The sequence below is a fragment of the Dromiciops gliroides genome, chromosome 4 (genome assembly GCF_019393635.1).
Source record: "Dromiciops gliroides isolate mDroGli1 chromosome 4, mDroGli1.pri, whole genome shotgun sequence".
In the NCBI taxonomy this organism is placed as follows: domain Eukaryota; kingdom Metazoa; phylum Chordata; class Mammalia; order Microbiotheria; family Microbiotheriidae; genus Dromiciops; species Dromiciops gliroides.
The window spans coordinates 471,094,416-471,118,408 of NC_057864.1; the positions used below are offsets into that span (position 1 = coordinate 471,094,416).

General features: G+C 44.3%; 1 protein-coding gene across 1 annotated transcript in view; it reads right to left on the minus strand.

Moving 5' to 3' along the window:
- The window catches only part of GALNT17 (polypeptide N-acetylgalactosaminyltransferase 17), a 444,417-nt gene that overhangs the window by 33,051 nt on the left and 387,373 nt on the right, over positions 1–23,993 (minus strand). Inside the window, exon 7 of the mRNA XM_044005254.1 lies at positions 1,758–1,943. Within this exon, the coding sequence (XP_043861189.1) occupies positions 1,758–1,943 (186 nt within the window). The remainder of the gene's footprint in view (positions 1–1,757; positions 1,944–23,993) is intronic.

A 23,993-nucleotide genomic window follows, 5' to 3' on the forward strand; every position in this document is an offset into this window, starting at 1 on the left:
TTTCTTTTATAAGCTCTCTTGAAGATCTCAAAATTCCCAGATCATTTTAGGTATATAGACATTGTCAAGTTGATAATACAAAGTGGTGGTTCAGATCTTCATGCATATGACCTAGGACTGTGGGATCTGAGATATAGGGTAGAAAGGACCTCAGAGGTCATTGAATCCAGCCCCCTTAAACTACAGATTGGGAAAACTGCGGTCCAGAGATGTGAAGCGGTTTGTCCAAGGATTTGAGCCCAGTTCATGTGAAACCAGGGCCAGTGATCTTCTCATTGTATCATGGTTCCTCCAAGAGCATCCAGTGAACCTCCCTGACCCTCAGCATCCCTACTTGTAAATGTGGATAGTAATACTTCGCATTATCAGCCTATGGGGTTGCTGCAGGGAAACTACTACTACTACTACTACTACTACTACTACTACTACTACTACTACTACTACTACTACTGCTACTACTACTGCTACTACTGCTTCTACTACTACTACTACTACTACTACTACTACTGCTACTACTGCTTCTACTTCTTCTTCTCCTTTTTTTCCTTCTTTTCCTTTTCCTCCTTCTCCTTCTCCTTCTCCTTCTCCTTCTCCTTCTCCTTCTCCTTCTCCTTCTTCTTCTTTCTTCTTCTTCTTCTTCTTCTCTTCCTTCTTTCTTCTCCTTTAGTCTTCTTCTTCTTCTTCTTCTTCTTCTCCTTCTCCTTCTCCTTCTCCTTCTCCTTCTCCTTCTCCTTCTTCTTCTTCTTCTTCTTCTTCTTCTTCTTCTTCTTCTCTTCCTTCTTTCTTCTCCTTTAGTCTTCTTCTTCTCCTTCTCCTTTGGTGCAAAAGAAATATGCTGTAATACAGGTTAAATAGGAGGTCTAAAAGGCAGCAGTTGAGAAAGAACATCTTGGTAATTACCATACCTGGGTTCTTAACTGCTGAACAGAATCAGTCACTGTTAAAGGAAACTCCTTTGTAAACTGCAGAAGTTCTAAAATTTGGGCTGCCGTGAAAACTGTTCCTCTTTCCCCAAATACGTACACACATATATATGCACACACAAACACAATCCATATACACACATACATGCACATATACATATACACATATACACAACACACAAACACAACACACAACACAACATACACACACATGTGGCCTTGGGAGTGGTTGGGAATCCATAAAAATGTAGGGGAAACTCCAGGGACATAGAGTTAGGGTGTTTCATGGGACAATGGACTGGACAGCCTAATATGTCATTGACTCATCTCACAAGGACCAGGGGTAGGGAGGGGATGGGAGGATGAGGATTCAGTGAGATGATGTAGGAAAAATAACTCGAACATTTTTAAGCTGTAAGGAAATGTCAAAGAGCCAATATCTTTATATACAAATTATTTGGAAAGTTATTAAAGAAAATCTGATATCAGTTCTTACTGTCACCATCAGTGTGGTTTGATATAAATTAAGGAAGGAAGGAAAGAAGGAAAGGAAGGAAGGAAAGGAAGGAAGGAAGGAAGGAAGGAAGGAAGGAAGGAAGGAAGGAAGGAAGGAAGGAAGGAAGGAAGGAAGGAAGGAAGGGAGGGAGGAAGGAAAGAAGGAAGGAAGGGACAGAGGGAGGGAGGAAGGGAAATATAGGCTTAGGAACTGGAGTTATTCAGTATATTCAGAAACCCGTTTGGGGAGTCCTTACCCACCAATGCCCCCATCCTACGTATCAGAGTTGTCTGGTTCTGACTGGGACATGTACCAGAGAAAGGGCGCTCAGGTCATACCTCCAGGGGCAGGTTCCAGGCAATGTACACGTGGGACTTGTAATCATCCATCCAGACCTCGGCCACTCGCAGAGCATTCCTCTTGGTGTAGAAGCCAATGTTATTGTTGTAAGGCTTCTTCTTCCTCTCGATGTGGGCCACTCGAGAACAGGGCAGGACCTCCATGCTGCCACCACAGAGCCACACCTGGAAGGGGCAAGGACAAGGCAGGCAGCTGTCAGGCTGAGGGGTTCTCTGCCTTTCAGAGACCTGGATCCCCCCCACCATGGAAATCATAAGATCATAGATGCATTGTTGGAAGAGACCTTAGAAGTCACTGAGCTTATTTTACAGATGAGGAAACTGAGGCAAACAGAAATGATGTGACCTTCCCAGACTCACACAGCTAGTAAAGTATCTGAGGTAGAATCTGAACCCAAATCCTCCTGATTCAAAGTCTAGCACTCTGTGTCCTATAATACCAGGCTTCTGGCATTAGGTATCCTCATTAGCACACGATTTCTTCTCCCTAAGAAAGGAAAAGCCCCAAGGGTTTTCCTAGTCCAATAATTGAGTCTATTGAGGCAAATGTTCTACTAAAAGAGCAATGGCAGCAATTGTCCTCTAATGATGAAGAGGTAATCTCTTTGCTAAGGCCTCTAGCTGAAGCCCAAAGAAGAGGTGAGAAATTCAATGACCTCATGCCCAGGGAAGCCATACCTGGCAGGGAGCATGAGTCCAGGAGAACCCTGGCAAGCACAGATCATGCTAGAGCAGCAAGAAGTGCAGCCTGGCAGGGACTACAAATCACGTTCCTAGATCCAGTGGCTATGACACATCCAGGACACGCTCAAAAGATATTGTCGACTATGTGCACTGATGGCAGAAGGCCCATGAGAAACAACTTGATGACCCCAGAAAATGTTGAAGACTTGTCAGTGCGGGAGGCATGGATTATCCTTCCAAGGGAGTACCCAGCTATACATATTTGCTATGTATTCCCTAAGTATGTTTTGCTCCACATATATTCTTTAGGTAACGCCCAGTCTTTCACAGATTTTGGGTAGAGTATGCACCATGTCTTTGGGGGAGCCAGAGAGTTCTTTTACTTCTACTTTTATTGTTATACTATTTCATCGAATGTCTTTACTTTGAACGAATCATGTACCCTGGATGATTGGAAAAGGTAAATACCCTGATGGGTGCTCATAAGCTATGGTTTCAAGAGCATTCAGACTGAATAAGGGCCTTGAACCTGGGGTGGCCTTGGGTGGGGATCCATGTATGAGCTGAAGCTGGAAGGCTACTTGAGCTTCAGAGTTCTGAGTTTCATTGGGCTATGCCAATCAATCAGATATCTGGTTCAGAATGGCGAGTTGGTTGGTAGTGGTACCAGGCTGATGAGTAGCCTCTCTACCTCCAGCCTGGGTGAGAGAGGGAGACTCAGACTTAAAATAATAATAATAAAAAAAGAACTGCTATCTAGTCATGTCTCCCAGATCATGTCACCTTCCACCTTGGACACGTGAATTTTATTTTTTTTTTTGGAACCCAAGTGTGATAAGTCATGGAGTCCAACCCTCTCCTTTTTACAGGGGAGGAAACTGAGACCCAGGGAGGTCACAGGCTCATAGACCTAGAGTTGGGATGAATTCCAGAGGCCATCTAGTTTGACCTCATAATTTTACAGATAAAGAAACTGAGGCTGACGGAGGTCTTCTTATTGGGCCCAGCATTCTAGTCTGTTAACCTTTCAGATCTTAGCTCCTGCAAATTTGATAAGCGTGCCAAGTTGGTAGTTGAAATTTTAATTAAATTGATTTAAATGGGGAGGGGGGTACTTCTGTAGAGACTGCCACCCAATTAGATACCATTGATGACCTCTCTCTTTCTCTCTCTCTCTCTCTCTCTCTCTTTTGCAGGGCAATGAAGGTTAAGTGACTTGCCCAGGGTCACACAGCTAGTAAGTGTCTGAGGTCGGATTTGAACTCAGGTACTCCTGAATCCAAGGCCAGTGCTTTATCCACTGCACCACCTAGCTGCCCCAATGACTTCTCTTTTAATCTGGTTATGGTGTCCATTTTAAATCTACCTAATTGTGCCCCCATCTAGTACACCTAGGTTCATGTTTTCTACAAGAGAAGCTTTCTCAAATCTAGGTAAACTCTAACAACAGCAGCCCCTTGTTAACAGTTTGGTGACCCTGTAAGAGTCTGAAATCCGGCCAGGCCTTCCTGACACCAAGGCCAGCCCTCCTTTAGAGACTGCAACACTGCCTTTCTAAATATGAATGTCATGGAAAACATCTTGGTTTTTTCACTGAGGCCTAGAAAGAATAAGTGCATCATCCAAGGTCACATGGCTAGTCAGTGCCAGAGGTGAGATTTGAACTCAGAGCCTGGTGTCTGGTGCTCTTTCTCACTCTACCACCCTGCATCTACCATCATTTACAAAGAGAAACAACTTTTAATCAGTGCCTAATAGGGGACTCTTTTTGTCCCAGGCAGGGTTGTAATAAATCATTATAGGAGATTAAAAAATGGAAGCACTGTTGGGGATGTGAAGTTTAAAGAAAGGTCCTTCCAGCTGGGTCCCCCCAGATGCCCCAGGAGAGTCATGGCCCCGCTTCAAACTGACAAATACAGTCCCCAAAACCTGTCTTTTGCAGACAGGCTCCAAGTGATTCCTCAGAAACCTGACCTCTTCTACTTTTTGTTGCATCTCTGTGAAGTCTGGCCCAAGCTTCTAAGGAAGTTTGTGGAGCATGGCCAATGGTTCAAGCCCACAATTGAGAGGGAGGAGAGCCATGTCTTGGAACTCCACGGTCAATTCAACTTGGATCCCAAGCTGCCACCTGTTATAAATGCCCATCTCTGTTGTACTCCTATGCTCAAGGAATGCAAAACAGCTGAGAATGGTGCATGTCAGAAGAATGAAAAGGTTTTTGATCTGATTTTTATGGCTATTTTTTAGGTTGTTTTTATATCACTTTCATTTCCAAAGATATCCTTTTCTCCTCCCTTTCCCATAGAGTCATCCCTTCTTTATATACACACACGCATACATATACACACATATGTATGTAAATATATAAAACATATATATATACATTACATTTATAAAATATGGGTATGTTATATTTGTAAAATAAGTCACATTCATAAAATAGAAATATATTATGCATTCTATTTGTTTTGGGGTTTTTTTTGCAGGGCAATGAGAGTTAAGTGACTTGCCCAGGGTCACACAGCTAGTAAGTGTCAAGTGTTTGAGGCCACATTTGAACTCAGGTCCTCCTGAATCCAGGGCTGATGCTTTATCCACTGTGCCACCTAGCTGTCCACTATGTGTTCTATTTGTAGAATAAGGTGCAGCTAGGAGGCACAGTGGACAGAGTGCCAGGCCAAGATTCATCTTCCTGTGTTCAAATCTGGGCTCAGACACGGACTGGCTGTGTGACCCTGGACAAGTCACTTAATCCTATTTTCCTCAAGTTCTTCATCTGTCAAATGAGCTGGAGAAGGACATGGCAAGTTGTTTCAGTATCTTTGCCTAGAAAATTCCAAATGGGGTCACGTAGAGTCAGACAATTGAAAACTGACTGAACGACAAAAATTTGTAAAATAGAATACATAATAGCATAGTCAATTGTATTTATAAAAAATAGGCATATTATATTTAAAAAATATAATATATTACACATATGAAATAGAATGTATAACTTTATATAGAGATGTATATTAAAGGAGGAAAAAACAGTTTACTAAAACTGATCAATATACCCACTGTGCTGAACAGTTTTTGTTACATTTATTCTATCCCATAGTTCCCCATACTGTCGCGTTTTCTTGTTTCAGGAGACCAAAATGTCAAACAAAGACCGGTGGGGAGTGAGAGTGAAGAGGTGCTGAGGCCTGTGACTTGCACATGAGGTGGGGCTGAAGAGAGGCAGGGCCCCAAAAGGAGGCGAGTCTCCTGTGTGCTTGTTAGGAGCGAGAGATGGAAGCAGATGGACAGTCACTTTGGGGGTCCCCGAGGTATTAAAGGAACAAGAAGACAGGGCACCACACAGACTGATCTTCTAGGAAGAGTTTAAGAAGTATTAGAAATTTAGAACTTGGAGGCCATAAAGTCCAGCCTTCATTTTACAGATAAGGAAACTGAGGTACAGAGGACTGAAGCATGAGGTATGAGAAATGTGGATAAGCTTCCTATAGGGTCAGAAGAGAGCAGAAAGGTCTAGGGGTTCAGGAGCATAATCCACAAGGGTCCATTGGGCCATCCTGCTGATCAACACAGGTGCTTCCAGCCCCAAGGTCTCCTGATCTGATATCCTGAGACTTTAGGCAGGTAGCAATCAGACTGATTCCATGGGGGGGGGGGCGGGAATATAGCTTTTTTGGCATTCACCACCAAGCATCTGTCAATGGGTTCAGCAGATAAATAACAGAGCCTTCCATGCCCTTCTGTGAAAACTTAGCTCCCTTTCTTTCCTTGTCTTTCCTTCTTTTCTCCCTCTCTCCCCTCTCCCTTCTTCCTTTCTTCCTTCCCTCTCCTTTCCTTCTCTTTCCTTTCTCTTTTTTCTTTCCTCCTTCCTTCCTTCCCTCTCCCCTCCATCCCTCCTTCCTTCCTCTCCTCCTTTCCTTTCTCTTTCATTGTCTTTTTCTCTTCCCTCCTTCCTTCCTTCCTTTCATTTTTTCTTTCTTTCTCCTCCCTTCCTTTTCTATTGTTCTCTTCCTTCTTCCTTTCCACATAATAACTCAAACTGTAATATTCCAAAGCTACTGTCATCACATTTTACAATTAGATGATCCATCAAACACCACTGGAATATATGAAGACAGAAACATTTAGCGGCCTTTGGATGGGTCTGTATTGATGGAGAGAATCAGTGTGTCTGGCGGGGTGGGAAATCTTGCCCTCTATTAATCCAACAGCTTTCTCTTCTTCAGAGTTTAACACTGAAATCAGAAGAATAAACTGAAAATGCCCAGAGATGATTAGAATTATTTATACAGCATCGGAGAAGGGGAAGACACTGTTATCTTTCTCCCAGTTGTCATTCCTCACCCAGTCTGTTAACATTCCCTTTGCCTCTTGCAAAGGTAGGTAGTGCTAGGCAGCTGTAATTACAGCTGGGCTCTCTTCTGTTGTGGATGGTTAGGGTGATGGCAGGAAGCGATCAGGCAAACGGCAGTGATCTATCCGTTTAATAAGTTTAATTCTGTTTATCCAAGCCCCAAAGTGCCTGCATACCTTTCTGGAGGATTAGATGGGAGCAGGAAGCATCTTGGGATGTGCCTGGCACAGCTAGATGCTTGATAGAGAAAATGACATTAAGTCTCTTCTGAGGTTTCCCCAAACTGGCACTCACTCCCTCTCTCCCTCCCCCAGTAAAACTGTACCCGAACCCCACCCCCAACACCAGCCATAATGTGTGGAGTGAAGAATCAGCAGGAAATAGCAAATGCTTTGGAACCAGATTAGATGAAATGAAATGCCCAGCCAAATAAACGCATCCTTCCTGCCCCATGGATCCCTTCAGTTTAGTACCTGCCTGGTGACTGACATAAGAAGTCAAGTCTCTGACAGATGGGTAGGGAGTGGGAAGCTCTAGCAGGTCTCTGGGAGGTTCTCTGCCCATCTGCCTTCTCCTCATGGGGACCTTCATCCTCCTTTTTTAATCAAACCACCTGGAACTTGGAATGCACCCTGGCTCTGACCCAAAGGCACATTTTGGAGATTATGTTCTTATGCTAGAATTAAGCCAACAATCACAGAGGGGGGATCTTTTGTAGGATCCAATGCCAAATTACCATCGTTGCTCATTTTCTCCCCAGTGAATTGAAGGATTACTTTAGTTTTATGTAGAAATGCCCAGAATGTTATGGGTGTGCCCTACTTTAAAAAACAAAAACAAACAGATCTAATAAAAAATTGGGAGAGTGGTGACTTACATACCAATACGGAAATCTACAACCAAGACAGCAAAAGCAGCATAGAAAAGACTTGGGAATAAAAGAAGAGAGAAACAGGAGAGGTACCACTGTGCTGGATCATGACTGATTGTTTACCCAGATGGAAAGTATGGATGATGCTTTTCTGATTCATCTGGCACAAGTAGAATATAGACATTTCAAACTGAACGTCCCCTTTGCTGTTGTTGTTTGGTCATTTTTCAGTTGTTCCAACTCTTCATGACTCAATTTGGGGTTTTCCAGGCAAAGATACTGGAGTGGTTTGCCATTTCCTTCTCTAGTTCATTTTACAGATGAGGAAACTGAGGCAAAAGGGTGATGTGACTTGCTCAGAGTCACATAGATAGTAAATGTCTGAAGCTAGATTTGAACTCAGGTCCTCCCGACTTCAGGCCTGGTGCTCTATCTATCCACTGTGCCACCTAGCTACCAGATGTCCCCCAGGCATCTCAAATTCAACATGTCCAAAAGTGAATGTTATTCCCCCAGAAGCCTTCTTCTCTCTTCTGAACTTCTCAGCTTCTGGGGAAGGCAACATCACTCCCCTTTCCTGGTCCTCCAACTTTTAGAGCTTTCCCTTCTCTGATTGCCTTCTATCTACCCCAGATGTCTCTTGCAGGTCCCCAATTATGTTTTCTCCCCTATTCAAATCTAAGTTTTTTGAGTGCAGGGCCTGCTTTTTAAAATTCATTCATTCATTCATTTGTTTGTATATTCAGCACTCTGGGCAGTGCCTGGCTTTTAGTGAGTGCTTAGTACATTCTGGTTGATTGATTGGACAACAAAACCAAAACCAAAAAAAATCAAATGCTGTGAAATGGAAATGATGAAGTTTGTCTCCAAAAAAAGAGATGGAAAAAATGTGCCTTCCTTTCCTTCTAATACTGTTGGGCTCAGTAGATGTGTTGCTAGCTTTTTCTGGACTATTTTTTTTCCCTTCTTCTCTTTATTTTTTGGTACAAGTGATGGTTGATTGAGTAGAAGAGAAGTATATATTTTTAAAATGAAGATAATATAAAGACAAAAGATATCAATTAAAATTAAAAGTAAGAAAGGAGAATCAAGAAAGGATATCAAGCCCAAAGTGAAGAGAGGTGAGGAAAGGCCTAAGAGCACAGTTTGGAATAAGTTTGGAGGAAGAAGGAAGGGCGTCTAGTTCAATGACAGATGGCAGAGAGAAGCTAGAACTACTGGAGTCCTGTGAGGCTTCTGCTCTCTGTAGCAAGGACGATGATCTTAGCCCTGGAAAGTGGAAGGAATGTGATTAAGAGGGAACGAGAGGCCAAGGCAGGCAAGCCAATGGTAATAAAGTACTTTCTTAGATGCCTTAAAAGAGTCCAAATTTCCAGAAGCCGGTGAAGAGGGCTGCTAAATGAACTTGGAGATGTGATTAGGGAACCATTCAGCAATCTGAGCGACCGTGGGGAAAGGAAAGAGATGTCGGAAGAGTCAAGATTGGTAAATTTCATTCTTGTTGTCAAGAAGGAAACAGAAAAAGAAAAGAAATGGCGGATTATAGAAGTGACTGGTTGGTATTAATCCCTAGTAGAATGCTAGAATAGGTAAGTAAACAGATTGGAAACGCTAAGCAAAAGAAATGGAGCCAGCCCAGAATAAGTCATGCCAAACCAATTTGGTTATGTTCCAGTACTGGTAGACTTAGGCGTAGGACAGTAGGATTTTAACAGCGTAGATTTTGAGCTGGGTCATAGATTTAGAGATTGAAGGGACTTTAGATACCATTTAGTACAACTTTCTCATTTCACAGTTGAGGAAACTGAGGTAGACAGAGGTTAAGTGACTTGCCCAGAGTCATATAGCTGTTAAGTATCTGAGACTGGTTTTGAATTCAGGCCTTCCTCACTCTAGGCCCAGTTTTCTACCCATTGTGCCACCTAGTTTACTAGGGGTCATCTGGTCCATTCCCTCCTCCTCATAGGTGAGGAAACTGAGGTTCAGTCACTAAAGGACAAGACTTGAAGTGAGGTCCTTTGACTCCCAATAGAACATTCTTGACACTGCCTACTCTGTTTTGTTCAGATTTTAACAAGTCCCCCATGATGGCCTGGACTGGAGGGGTCATGAACTTGGCTTGTGGGAGATGGCACTTGAATTGGGCCTTGAGTGAAGCTAATTAATCCAAGGGACAAAGGGGAGGAGGGAGGACATGCACGGAACCCTAGAATATCAAAGCTGTTCCAACCCAAACCCCCACTTTACAGATGAGAGGACTGAGGTTCTGAAGGTAAAGTGACTTTTCCAAGGTCATCCTGCCAACTTGTAGCAAAGAAAGAGCTCATGGGTCTTCTGACCACCACCACCACCACCACCACCACCACCACCATCACCACCACCACCACCATCATCCCCACCATCACCACCATCATCACCACCACCACCATCACCATCACCACCACCACCACCACCATCACCATCACCACCACCATCACCACCACCACCACCACCACCACCACCACCACCATCACCATCACCACCATCATCACCACCACCACCACCACCATCATCATCATTTTCTGTTCTCTGAGCTAGTTGATTGAGGAGACACAGAATGGAGGACTGGTGCCTAGAAAGCTGAGGGAGAAGATGAGGGCAGGAAGGATGCCAGCTTCCAGGGTGGGCAGAGTCACCCAGCTACTTGCAGGAAAGGGGGCAGCAGTCTGGTCCTGACTGCTTCTTACCTCCCTGATTGTCAGGATCTAGAGGAGGAAGGGGCATGGCAGTCGCCTCTTCAATCATCTGCACAGTTCAGGTGGCAGGTTCTGGAGATAACATTGGAGGGGGGAGAAAAGGATTCTGGGCCAGGGGGGCAAGGAGAGAGTGGGGAGGAGGGCTTCTAGAGGGGACACTGTTTAAGGAATATCATCTGCTTGGGGGGGAGAGTGTTGTGAGGGAAATGACCCAGAAGCCACCAATGGAACTGCCCAGTGGTGGGGAGGGGCACGGCTTATCAGTTGGGCAGTTCTGGTCTCCCTTGGGTGGAGGGGAGGGTGTGGCTCAACCCCACCCCTAATTCCCTGGCCCGAGGCCCCAGCTGTGACCTCTTCACAACAGTACCAGCTCTCCATCGGTTCCTACAGCAGGTCTCTCTGGAGCAGAAAGCCAAACCCTAGAATCTACCGGTCCTAGACCAAGGCTCAGGAATATATTTCGTCATCGAAAACCTTTCCATTTGCCACCTTGTTATTAGCTATCACTGAGCAAAGAAGAGGCTGCCGTGCATATCTTCATTGAGCCGGCTCTTTGGAACAGAACAGGGCCATTGAGAAGAGACACTGAGCAGGATCCGACAGCAGAGACCATTGGCCAAGAATCAATGCATGAAGCTGTCTGCTGTGTTCTGACTCATGGCCTGGCTGGACAGTGCAGACCCAGGGCTACATCTAGGAAGGACAATGAGGTCCTAGGTTTGGTTCACTGTGAAGGGAAAGAGAACAGGGGGAGAGAGGGAGGGAGGAAGGAAGGAAGGAAGGAAGGTGTGGATAGTACTTGAGCACAGTGATTATCCACAGTTTATCTTCTTTTTTTTTTTTTTGGCGAGGCAATGAGGGTTAAATGACTTGCCCAGGGTCACACAGCTAGTAAGTGTCAAGTGTCCGAGGCCAGATTTGAACTCAGGATTTGAATCCAGGGTTGGTGCTTTATCCACTGTGCCACCTAGCGCCACCACAGTTTATCTTCAACAAGTAGCATTTCAGATAGTCTGAACCAGTTTTGTTGACTCAGAAACCCTGCTTTTTTCTGTAGGGCTAAATAGAGAAAGGGGATGGCAGGAGTATCTTTATCTATTGGATCTAAACACCTAGTCTAGCAGCTGACTTCACAACTATCCATAGACAGGTAAGCAGTGGGCCTGTGATTTCATTGTTCTATATAATTCCCTGCTGGGTGTGGGGAGGGACGATTTCCTCCTCTTATTCAGATTGGCACCTTTTTTGTAAGGCTGCCTACAGCACAGAGATTGCCCCAGGCACACAGCCCGTGGATGTCAGAAGTGAGACTTGAACCCAGATCTCCCTGGTCCCAAGGCCTGGGAGCTCTCTCTCTCTCTCATTCTCTCTCCCTCTCCCTCTCCTTCTCCCTCTCCCTCCACCTCCCTCCCCCTCTCTCTCTGTCTCTGTGTATACATACATGCGTGCATGCACACATATGTGTACACATATATGTATGTGTATGTATGTGTGTGCATATATGTATGTGTGTTATGTATACACACACTTTACCACATTGCCTCTTACCCAATGACTCTGGAATAGCACGTCCATTCCCCTGCTGCCGGTGTTGCATCAAGGAGCCAGCAGCCTGGCTCCCACAGAACCTGCTCGAACCCCAGATGCCAAAGGGACGTTTGCTTTGACAAAACCCTCCTGCCCCCTATGTAGCAGAGAACCAGCAGGCACACGGATCCACGTCACCTTAATGTTCCCCAACCCCAACCCACTGCAAATGCTGAGCTGTGGTTTGTTCTCTTTCTGATGGCTCCATGAATGGCATTTAACAGCATTCCACTTGAGACCCTAATGGGCCGCCGGTTTGGGGCCCTCTCCTGATGCCATCATTAGCCCCCTCCTTGTGCAGACGGATGCCAGTTAGTTCCAGCTCTCTTGGTAGATGCTATTCATTCCTTCTGCCCCCAATTTTTCCAGAATCCCCTGGAGAGGCCTGAGAATGGGTAGGAAGAAATCAGGAGCTGTCCCCTCCTCTCTCTCCCACTCCTCCAGCCCTTGCCACGTTTTCAATCAATTTAAAGGGAGGGCTAGGGATGTCGTGAGGATAAATGGCCTGGCAGATGGAAGGTGCTTGGAGTTCTGAGTGGAGAGGTATTATTATATACATTGGATGTAAATCTTCCTTTAAAAAAAATAACCTTGGATAGATTTGAACTAGTTGGCTGTAGGTAAAACAGCATCTCCTGCCATTAGCAAGCTGTTCATTCCCAATAACATTCTGGCCCTTTTCTGGGGAACCAGCAAAATCCTCTTTGTCTGAGACAAGTCCAATTTAAATTCGGTTTTTTTAAAAAAGGAGGCACAAGTGTACCAAGAAGAACATGATGGTTTTTGGACTGCACGAGGGAAAGAAATACCAAATACTCCCCACTCTCCATGGGAACAGTCAGGGGTGTGCCCTGAAGATACTGACTGATCTTAGAGCTGGATGGGGGTATTTTCAAATACTTCAGATAGGTTGTTGGTTCACTACTTGTATGCTTGGCTGGAGCACCCAGGACCACCGGGACCGATCCAACTGACCCAAAAGACCACTGACCTAGAGCTGGAAGGACCCCCAGAGGCCATCCAGTTCAGCCCCCTCATTTTACAGAGGAACAAACTGAGCCACAGGGAAGTGATTTGCCCAAGGTCATATGGTTAGTGAGGGGTTGGATTTGAACCCAGGACCTCTGACTCCACAGCCAGGATTCTTTCCACTGTACCACACTTGTTGACACACATATATGCTTCAAAAACCAACGTCACTCTTATTTATATCTTGTTTCAAGGCTGACCAAGGCCTATCCATATGTTATTGAGCAATTGCATATAGGGGATTCCATCTCTTGCCTTCATACTTTTGTACGTGGAGACAACATATCTGGATGCACACCCTTCCTAATCTCATCCTTTAAAATTATTGGATATTAGAAAACAAATTTATTGGAGATCCCAAAGACTTTTATTTATGTGCGTTATATCTATTGATTTCTACCATATTCGAAATTAAAATGTCTTCATATTATTATGTCCATGGTTTTGATATAATGGACTCCTATTGGTCTCTGACCCACACTTTGAGAACTATTGGCATTGGGAATCACCAGTGAAGAACCTCCCTTCGCCAGGGCAGATTGACACTTTCTCTGTGACTTGGGGTCTTAGAAAGCCCTTTGAGACACAATGTCCCCTGTACAAAGGTGTGAGGCAGGGGATGGAATCCCCCATATGCAGGACAGAGAGATAATGTATGGACAACCCTCTGTCAACCTCCAAACAAGATGTAAATGAATCATGCAGGGTTTGGAAGCATCTGAAAGTGCCCAGGAGTTTGAGAGGCCTAGTGATTTGCTCCAGGTCATACAACCAGTATGTGTAAGAGGAGCAATCTGAAATGTTCTTTTGTGTATATCTGTATACATATTGTAACCCATTCCTGAATATAACCCCTTGAGGACAAGGGCTAAAGGTATGTGTGTGGGGGTGGGGAGTTTTTTCTATGCATTCCCAGTATCTAGCACATAGTAGGTTCTTAATAAAGTGTTTGCAGAATTAAATTGAAGAATAGATCTGGCTCAGAAATATGGGACCAACTTTCACCTGTTAGAGCCCAATTCCCATCTCAGATTCTGAAGAGCACATTCATTTTCTCAGTGAAGAGCAAGGGAAATTTGTCCATGATCAGAGTTACAAGATTGAGACACCCTGACTGCCTCTGCACAGCTGAGCTCGCCTGGATGCTTTTAGCAATGAGCTCAGCTCCTGGTTCCCCAGGGACAGATTCTTCAGACTCTGGACTTCTTCTCCAACCATCTCCCACATGATGCTGTGTTTGGGGCCATTTCTCAGAGCATTAGCAGCTCTAATAGAAGGTGGAGGATGTCAGGGAAAGGGAGGGGAATGCCGGTCCACTTGGATGCCAAGGTGGAATGGTCTTCCCAGCTGATGCCCATGCTTGGATCCCTTTTGTCCACAGATAACTGGCAGCTAGCAAAGTCTAATGAACCTGTGGGTCAGGCAGGAGAAGCATCATGGTGCTAGCCGGGGAAGAGCACTGGATTTTGAGTTAGAGGTGGTGGTTGTTGTTGAGTCTGTTTCATTGTGTCTAACTCTTCATGACCCCATTTAGGGGTCTCTTGGCAAAGATACTGGAGCAGTGTGCCATTATCCTTCTCCACCTCATTTGACAGATGAAGAATGGAAGCAAAAAGGGTGAAGTGACTTGCCCAGAGTCACATAGCTAGTAAGTGTCTGAGGCCAGATTTGAACTCAGATCTACCAGACTCCAGGCCTGATGCTCCATTCACTGCACCATCCATCTGCCCCCAAGGTCCAGAGTTCAAATGCCAGCTCTGCTATATGCTGCCTATGGGAGCCTGCTTTTGGTCTTTTATACCCGTTCTTTTCTCCTTCATAAATGGGGAGACTGGACTTGATGGTTCCTTCCTGTTTAAATCTAGTGACTGATTCTGTGATAAAATGGTGGATTCACATCTGTTTCCAAACCCCAGCCTGTAGCCAATTGACTCACAAAAGTGTGGTAGAGTGTGGGTGCCTCATTGTAAAGAAACCTTTGCCCACAAGGGGATTGTAATCTAATGGGGAAACAATGGGGGCACTGGGATTCTTACCTTGGGCTCATTAACTTCTCTCTATATATACATATACACACACATACACATATACATGTATATTTTATATACATATATATTTGATTTTTATTATTATTCATGATATTTTTATTAACTCTATCTCCATATAATAGATTTCCCTTGCAATCTTATGCAATTAAAGTCACTATTCTGGGAAGAGGTCCATAGACTTCAGCAGTCTGCCAAAGGGGTCTATGGCACAAAATACATTAAGAATCCTTGACTTGTAGTTCAAGGTCAAAATAAATATATGAATCACCCCCACAACCAGAAAATAACTCAATGCTCAAATCCAACTGATCTACTGAAAGCCATCTTCCTAGATTGAGGACTGCACAAATAGAATGTAAGTTTCTTGAGGGCAGGCACTAACCCACTTTTGTTACTCCATCTCAGGTGCTTAAGAAATACTTAATTGATGATATAAATTTAAATCTGATTTCAGTAGAAAGTAGGACTTTCAATTTCTCCAAAGGGGCTATCAGCCATGGCTTGCCTATAATTTCTTGAGTAAGTCAAGTGGACCAGAAGAGGGGCTGGCTGGCTCACCCACCAGTACCATTGTGGCACAGAGGCTATGAATGATAGATGCCAAATTCAATAATAAAACACCTCAATGGAGCTGAAAAGTTTTTTGGGGGGAAAATAATTGGTTTGTGGCTGATAATTCAGAGTTTATCTTACTCACCCATCAAAGCCAGGAGTGTGGAGCCTGCCAACATGATAAAATGCATTTGTGTTTGTTCTCCTGATCTCAAGGCTAAAATGCTCTTTTAATGTGCTAATAGCCTCTGATGAAGACAACAGTCATTTCTTATAGAAACAACCTGGTTAAAATAGAGAACTCAAGTGTCAACAGAGATAAAGAATCTAGGATTATGGTAACAATTGATACTCCCTTGTCAAGGGAATTTCTTGGCACACATTTTATAGATACAAAAATACATACAGCATGATGAAGATAGAGGGGCAGCATGGTGAAACACCTAGAGAAGTGGCCCCAGAGTCAGGGAGATCTGAATTCAAGTCTCCAAGTAGATAAGTTTCAGAGAATGAACCAATGATTTTCATTGGTAAAGGAAGTATGTGGATAAAACCACAAGTCTACTTAAAACCCCCAAACTAGGGGCAGCTAGATGGTGCAGTGGATAAAGCACTGGCCCTGGATTCAGGAGGACCTGAGTTCAAATCCGGCCTCAGACACTTGACACTTACTAGCTGTGTGACCCTGGGCAAGTCACTTAACCCCCATTGCCCCACAAACAAAACAAAACCCCAAACCCAAACTATGAACACAGTATTATGTAGCACCCAAAGGCCCCCACCATGTCTAGGCCCCCTGGGTTCTAAGTACTCGATGAGTACACTCTAAACTACAGCCCATGAGCCCCCACCAATGTGTCTATTTTTAGTAGGCAGCCAGAGGTTACACTTAGTACATTTGATGAAAAAGCATTGTAATAAAAAGTAATGGCAGAATTTCCTGGAGCTCATTGTCCCATATGACTTCAGTGGGAAGTAGATACAGTGTGCGGGTATTATAAGTGGTGTTACTATACGTGGTAAACATATGCGGCCAGGGAACCAACATGGAAGGATCCACATGTAGGGAATCCATGTGGCCAGGACGTGTTTCAAGGGGCAGCTCCTGTCTCTGATTCTGCAGAACTGCTATCTTTCTGATGATGTCATTGTGTCAGTGTGTGTCTGTGTGCATGCATGTGCATATGTGTATGTGGGTATGGGTAGGGGAGCATGGACGTGCTCGGTGCACTGAGGGTATAGCATTCTATAGCTCTCTGCTGGGCACCGCTCTTCACTACAGCCAGACTGAAAAGTCTGGTGACTTTTGTCCCACTTGCCCTCAGAAACAAATCACAGACTTATCCAACCATTCTGGAGAGCAATTTGGAATTATGCCCAAAGGGCGATAAAGCTTTGCATACCCTTTGACCCAGCAATACCACTTTTGGGTCTTTTTCCCAAAGAAATCATGGAAAGGGGAAAGGGACCCACATGTACAAAAATATTTATAGCTGCTCTTTTTGTGGTGGCAAGGAATTGGAAGTTGAGGGGGTGCCCATCAATTGGGGAATGGCTGGACAAGTTGTGGTATATGAATACAATGGAATACTATTGTGCTGTAAGAAACGATGAGCAGGAGGAGTTCAGAGAAACCTGGAGGGTCTTGTGTGAGCTGATGATGAGTGAGATGAGCAGAACCAGAAGAACATTGTACACAGTATCATCAACATTGAGTGTTGATCTACTGTGATGGACTATATTCTTCTCACCAATGCAATGGCACAGAAGAGTTCCAGGGAACTTGTGATGGAAGAGGATCTCCAAATCCAAGGAAAAAAAAAAAAAAGAACTGCGGAGTATAGATGCTGAATGAACCATAGTATTTCTTTTGTTTTTGATGCTGTTTTTTTTTTCTATTTTGAGGTTTTTCATCATTGCTCTGATTTTTTCTCTTATAATATGACTAATGCAGAAATATGTTTAATGTTATTATGTGTATATATATAACCTATATCAGATTACTTGCTGTCTAGGGGAGGGGGGAGGGAGAAAAATCTGAAACTGTAAAGCTTGTATAAACAAAAGTTGAGAACTATCTTTACATGTAACGGAAAAAAAAAAAATACTTTATTAATTAAAAAAAAAAGAAACAAATCACAGCCTGTTTGCTCTCTCATCTCACTCTGGTTTTAACAATAATTCATATTTTGTCTCCTTGGATCATAAGACCTTAGATCGAAAAAGTTGGAAGGGGACCTTGGAGGCTAGCTAGCCCAACCCCATAATTTCTACTCAACATTTATCATGTACTACTGCTGTGGCACTTAAAAGATTCAATTATATGGTCTGGTCAATGGGGGAATTTCACCTGGGCATTTATCCCAACACACCCCATTCCTTTTTGATTGGCCAAGGCTTACCACCAGGAGTTCATTTGGCTGACTGCTCATCATTGCTTTAATAAGGATATACTACAAAGATGGTTTAACTGTCCCAAAATGGAAAACTGCAACCATCAAAAGGACCAATTAGGAGCTGCCATCACTTAATGAAAGTTCCTTCTTTTTTAGTTTCCCTTCTCCCTCTCTTTCTCCTCCTTCTCCTCTCTCTCCATTTTAAAGGCAAATGTGCTTCTGCCTTCTAATAGTCTTCCTCCCTCCCTTTCTCTCTCCCTCTTTCTCTTCCTTCCTCCCTTCCTTCCTGTTACGACCTGGACCCCTCTGGCAGTCTGGTGAAATCTATGGACCCAATCTCAGGATAATGCCTTTAAATAAGGTCAACACAGTGGTTTTTACTTTAGCCACAGGTCACTTTTTTTTTCAGGGTGGGGCAATGAGGGTTAAGTGACTTGCCCAGGGTCACACAGCTAGTAAGTGTCAAGGGTCTGAGGCCGCATTTGAACTCAGGTCCTCCTGAATCCAGGGCCGGTGCTTTATCCACTGCGCCCCCTAGCTGCTAATGCCTTTAAACAAATAAAACAAAACACACAGGGTCACAAAGGAAACCAACTGTATGAAAACCCAGGTATCAAAATATTAAAAAAGAACAGCTTCGTGGATTCCTGGTTAAGAAGCCCTTTTCTAGGGATCCTATGGAAACTTAAGTCTGCAGCAGCCTGGTCATAGCCCAGTAAAGCCTGACCCAGATTCCCAAAGAATCTGATTACAGCTTTGAATGGGTGCACGGTGTGGCCAAGGGAGAATTGGACCTGGAAACTAGATCCCGACTCTAGCTATCTTTGTCATCCCTCCGGGCCTCAGTTTCCTCATTTGTAACGTGAAGAGACTGGATTCCTGGCTCTAAATCTGTTCTCCTCTAAGTACATCTCCAGAGACAGGCAGGACAGGTGTCTTGGATGACTGGGGAGGGATTATTCAGCTAAGGACAACTGTTAGTCAAGATGCTGGCGAGAACCCATCTTATAGCCCTCTGTAAGGGATGCCTTTGCAATAGTACAAGGGCAGCCCACTCTCTCTTCATTTTCCTCTGAGCTCTGTTATTCCCCTATCCTGTTGGGTCCCTAATCACTGCTTTGGGGAGTCCAAGACCTCTCGCTACTTTTGCTATATGAAGCCTAAATGAAGAGTTAAGAAACAGAGACAATTACCACAAAAAATAAAAACCCCAGGGACATAATCAAGCAACCTCCCCTGTTTTGTCATACACATACCCACCCACACATGCATGCAAACACCGATTTTTGAGCTTTGGGGAGTTTGATTTTCAGAAGCAAACATAGGCACTGGCTAATTGGGAGCCCTCAAGTACAGAAGGTTGTGGTTTTTTTTTTTTAATAACAAAAGGGCCATGCTAAATGATTGGTTTGAAATATCAGCAATCACAAGGAGAATGGTAATCACATGAAAGTTGTAGCTATGTAAATCATCTCTCTGCTTCCCTCCCTCCTTCTTTCCCTTTATCTCATTCTGCCTTTCTCTGTCTCTGTCTCTTTCTGTCTGTGTCTCTGTCTCTCTCTGTCTGTGTCTGTGTCTCTCTTTTGTCTAGTGCCTTAAGTCCTTGAGAATGAGTTGCTGTTGTTGCTGCTGTTTTGTGTTGTCTGTTCTATGCTTCCCTTAATTTCCTCAATGACATCAGTTCCAGGTGGGTGAAAGGAGGGTCTCTTTTTCACAGCAAATGGGTTCCACTGATTTTCCACCTGCAATCAACCATTGTGTGAGGCTTTCTGAGTTCATCCACAGTGCGGTGAGATTGTCCCAACCCTCAGCCATACCCAGTGATGAAGGAAAGATCAAACTTTTGACTATAAGCTGCTCTCTCAGGCAGAACGCTTCTGGGGGGTGGGGAGGGGGAATATCCTATTCTAAGTGTTTCACTAGGCAAGGAGGTAATGGGATTCTGCACATGTCCACAGAGCATTTAATAGCTTCACTCAGGCTCTCCATGCTGCATCCAGGCTCATGTCATGCTTTGGGAAGCTTTAAATGTCTTTCAGGCCCTTTGGAATTATGGGCCACAACATGGGGCCATGAAGCAAACAGCTCGACTCCAACTGCTGCGACATACGTTGTCATTATGTTCTCCTCGGTGTAATTACCCCGAGACAGATCCCAGATCTCAGGGAGCGGCCTCAGTCTTTGGAGGAGTGACAGGGGCCCTGATGGTGACCGTCTTTTGGAGAAAGGGGCAGGGGCTGCTGATGCATGCATCCAACGCGATGACAGATGCTGTCCCCAGCTGGGGCCTGAGCACTTGTGGGGGGATGCCAGATGGGATGTCAACAGCTGTCTCCCTGCGTCTTCCGTATGCAGGTAGGCAACTGAGGAGCCAGGGTTCATTTCCTCTCCTTTCTAATCACCGCATGAGTTCAGATGTTGCTCTCCTCTCTTGAAGTGAAGAGGGGAAGACTTCAGTTTGGGAGCAAGAATGGGGTGTTGAGCCCTTCCCTCTATGGTCCCATGAACTCCCCTTTAAGTGATCCAGTATGAATAAAATAATCATAGTATCATAGAGCTAGACCTGGAATGGACCTCAAAAGCCATTAGTCTGGGGGCAGCTAAGTGGCACAGTGGATAAAACACTGGCCTTGCATTCAGGAGGACCTGAGTTCAAATCTGACCTCAGACACTTGACACTTGCTAGCTGTGTGACCCTGGGCAAGTCATTTAACCCCCATTGCCCTGCCAAAAAAAAAAAAGCCATTAGTCCAGTCCCCTCCTTCAGAGGGAAGAGAAGGGTACTGAGACCTCCAGAAGTGGCCACATAGGTAGGTAGTAAGGATCCGAGGGGGGACACTGACCCAAGTTTTCTGACTCAGGACATGTGCTTTTTCTATTAGGCCATCATGGTTCAGAGGAAAGAGCATGTGCGTAGAGCAGGTCAAGTCACTTAACCTTTTGGGTCCTCAGTTTCCTCATCTGTAAAAGGAAAGCATGAGACTAGGTAGCCTCTAAAGTCCCTTTCAGCTCTAGACCTATGGAGGAAAAAAAAAATTTTGATGAGGCCTGTGATTTCAGAGAACAGCTGGTGATCCCACGACCAAGGAAGATAATCAACTTCTTTGTAACTTATGTTCTCAGAAAATTGCCTGCGGGCACCCAGAAGCTGTGTCTTGTCCACAGTCCCATTGCTAGAATATATCAGAGGAGGCCTTCCATCTGGTCTTCCTAACTATGAGGCAGTTTCTCTACCTACTTCCTATGCCATGGCAGCCTCTGAATGAAATATCATTTCCCATCTCCATATGTTTGCACTGGCCATTCCCCATGCCAGTACTGTTGTCCCTACTAGCTCTTGGAATCCCAGCCTTCTTTCAAGACTCAGCTCTACTCCCACCTTCTTCAGGAGACCTTTCTCAGTTCCCCCAACTGATTGCTAGAGCCTTTTCCTCCACAGTCGCTTCTCATCCACTTTGTATATCCCTTCTTTTTTTTTTCCAAAGGGATGCTGTCTCATTAGAATGTAAGCTCTTTGAGGGCAAGGTCTGTTTTTACCTCTTTCTATGTATCACCAGCACCTAGCACAATGCCTGACATGTAGAAAACAATAAATGTTTATTGCTTGATTGATAAACATGAAATTTCTCTAAAAATCTTCTTAGGCGAGTTTAAGTTTCTATGTTATAGTAGTTCTTCAGGTAACAAGTTTTAAGTGTTTATTACTTCCTGCTGGGTAAAGAAATCTTTCCTTTGACTTGATGTGAGGGTCTATGTCATTGAATGCAATTCATTATTTATTAAGTGACTAATATGTGTCAGGCAATAAAGGAAGGCCTGTTAAACAAAGACAAAAACAAAACAATCTCTGCCCTCGGGGAGCTAGATTCCACTATGGGGCATAAAACATTACCTCCCTCAGCCTCAGTTTTCTCATCTGTGAAATGGGAATAATGACAGCAACTACTTCCCAGGGATGTTTAGAATGTCTAATGAGATGATATGTAAAAGGCTTTACATACCTTAACAAATGTTATTCCTTGACATTTTCATCGATAAGCAAATTCAAATTATGTACAAAATAAATAGAGAGAGATTTGGGAAGGAAAGGGATATGTGAGCTCGGGCCTTGAGGGGAGGCAGGGATAAACCAGGAGGCAAAAATGAGGAGGAAAAGGATTCCGGGCATGAGGAAGCAGCCTGTACAAAGGAGTGGAGGAGGGAAGGGAGATGGCACAAACAGGACACTTTGTCTGGAGTACAGAATGCACCAGAGGAAGACTTGAAATTTCATCAGTGGAGAGAAGTCATCAGTCTGGAAAGGTAGGATAGAGACCAAATGGCATAATGAAGGTGAAAGGCTTTGCAAACCTTAAAACGCTATATAAATGCTGATTATTACCCTTGTTGTTGTGATTATTATTATTATTATCGCTACAATCATCTTCATCATCATTGTTGTTATTTTCGTTAACTTCATTATTATCATTATTGTTATAATCTGCATTGTCACCATTATCATTATTGTTATGATCTTCATCAACGTTATTGTTATTGTTTTCATCATTATTATTATCATTTTCATTATTGTTATTGTTATTGTCATTGTCATTATGATTACCAGGTTAAGAAGGGATTTAGGGGCAGCTACGGGGCGCAGTGGATAAAGCAAAGGCCCGGGATTCAGGAGGACCTGAGTTCAAATCTGGCCTCAGACACTTGACACTTACTAGCTGTGTGACCCTGGGCAAGTCACTTAACCCTTATTGTCCCACCCACCCCCCACAAAAAAAAAAAGAAAAAGAAAAAAAAGAAGGGATTTCAATCCCAAACAGAAGAATTTTATTTTTATTCTTGAGGGAAGGGTCTTTCATTTTTGTCTTTGTATTTCTGGTGCCTAGCCCAGTGCCCAGCACATAGTAGGTTCCGGGGATAGGATAGAAGACGAGAGTTCCAAATATTCCTCTCTCAAGTCACTGTGCTCTTTCCAGACTGAGGAGTCTCAGTTATTTTAGTTCAACTGCCAAGGGCTCCCTTGCCACAGCCTTGACCATTTTTACCTCCCTCCTCTAGATTCTGGATCCTGGATCCTGGATCCTGGCTGCTGCACTGACTGACAACAGTCAAAGCCGTCTCCAGGGCAACCCAAGAGGACGTCACCCAAACCACCCCTGTCCGCACCTGCCTCTGCTGCCGCCCTGCCCTCCCACAGACTGGGTCGTCAGGTACAACCCAGCTCTCTCTGCAGAAGGAGAAGGGACATTGGTTGGTTTGCCAATGGAATCTGGAGAACAATGGCTTAAAGGGAAAGCGATTTCCCCAGCTTCCATCCCCATTGTGCAAAAACATCACCATCTCCTTCAAGAGACTTAATTAAGTTTGGGGAAGCCAGGCTTAATCTTCAGCAATGGCATCTGGCTCCCAGAACTCCATTCAGCAACATTCCAAAGGGGTATTTGCTTTGTAGGATGAAAGGGGAAGAGCAGACAGGCCCCCTCTTTGGGCACCTGCAAATAATTATGTGGTCTGTAAAATATAATGGCGGACAAATGGTCACAGACGAGCCACGCAGGGGGTCCAGCAATAAGGAGAGGGCCAAGGGGGGGAGGGGACCAATTATAACCAGGACTGGCTTTGAGGACAGATAGAATCACAGAATGCCAGAGGTGGAAAGTGACCCTGGGGACCAACCAGTCCAAAGCTGGCATTGTGTAGGGAGGAAACAGATCCTCAGATGGGAAAGTGATTTGAGCAAGGTCACAGTTTATGAGTCGAGGCATTTATTAGACAGGAAGCACACTGCAGTGGAAAGATCTTTGGGGTCCTAAGAATAGAGGTCAAACCCCAGCTCTGCTTCCTTCCATCTGAGTCATCTAATCACATACTGCCTCAGTTTCCTCATCTGTAAAATGGAGGGTTTGGGCTAGATTGAGGGTTCTTCAAATGGGGCCCATGTGTATTTTTAAAGTATTTTGAAAAC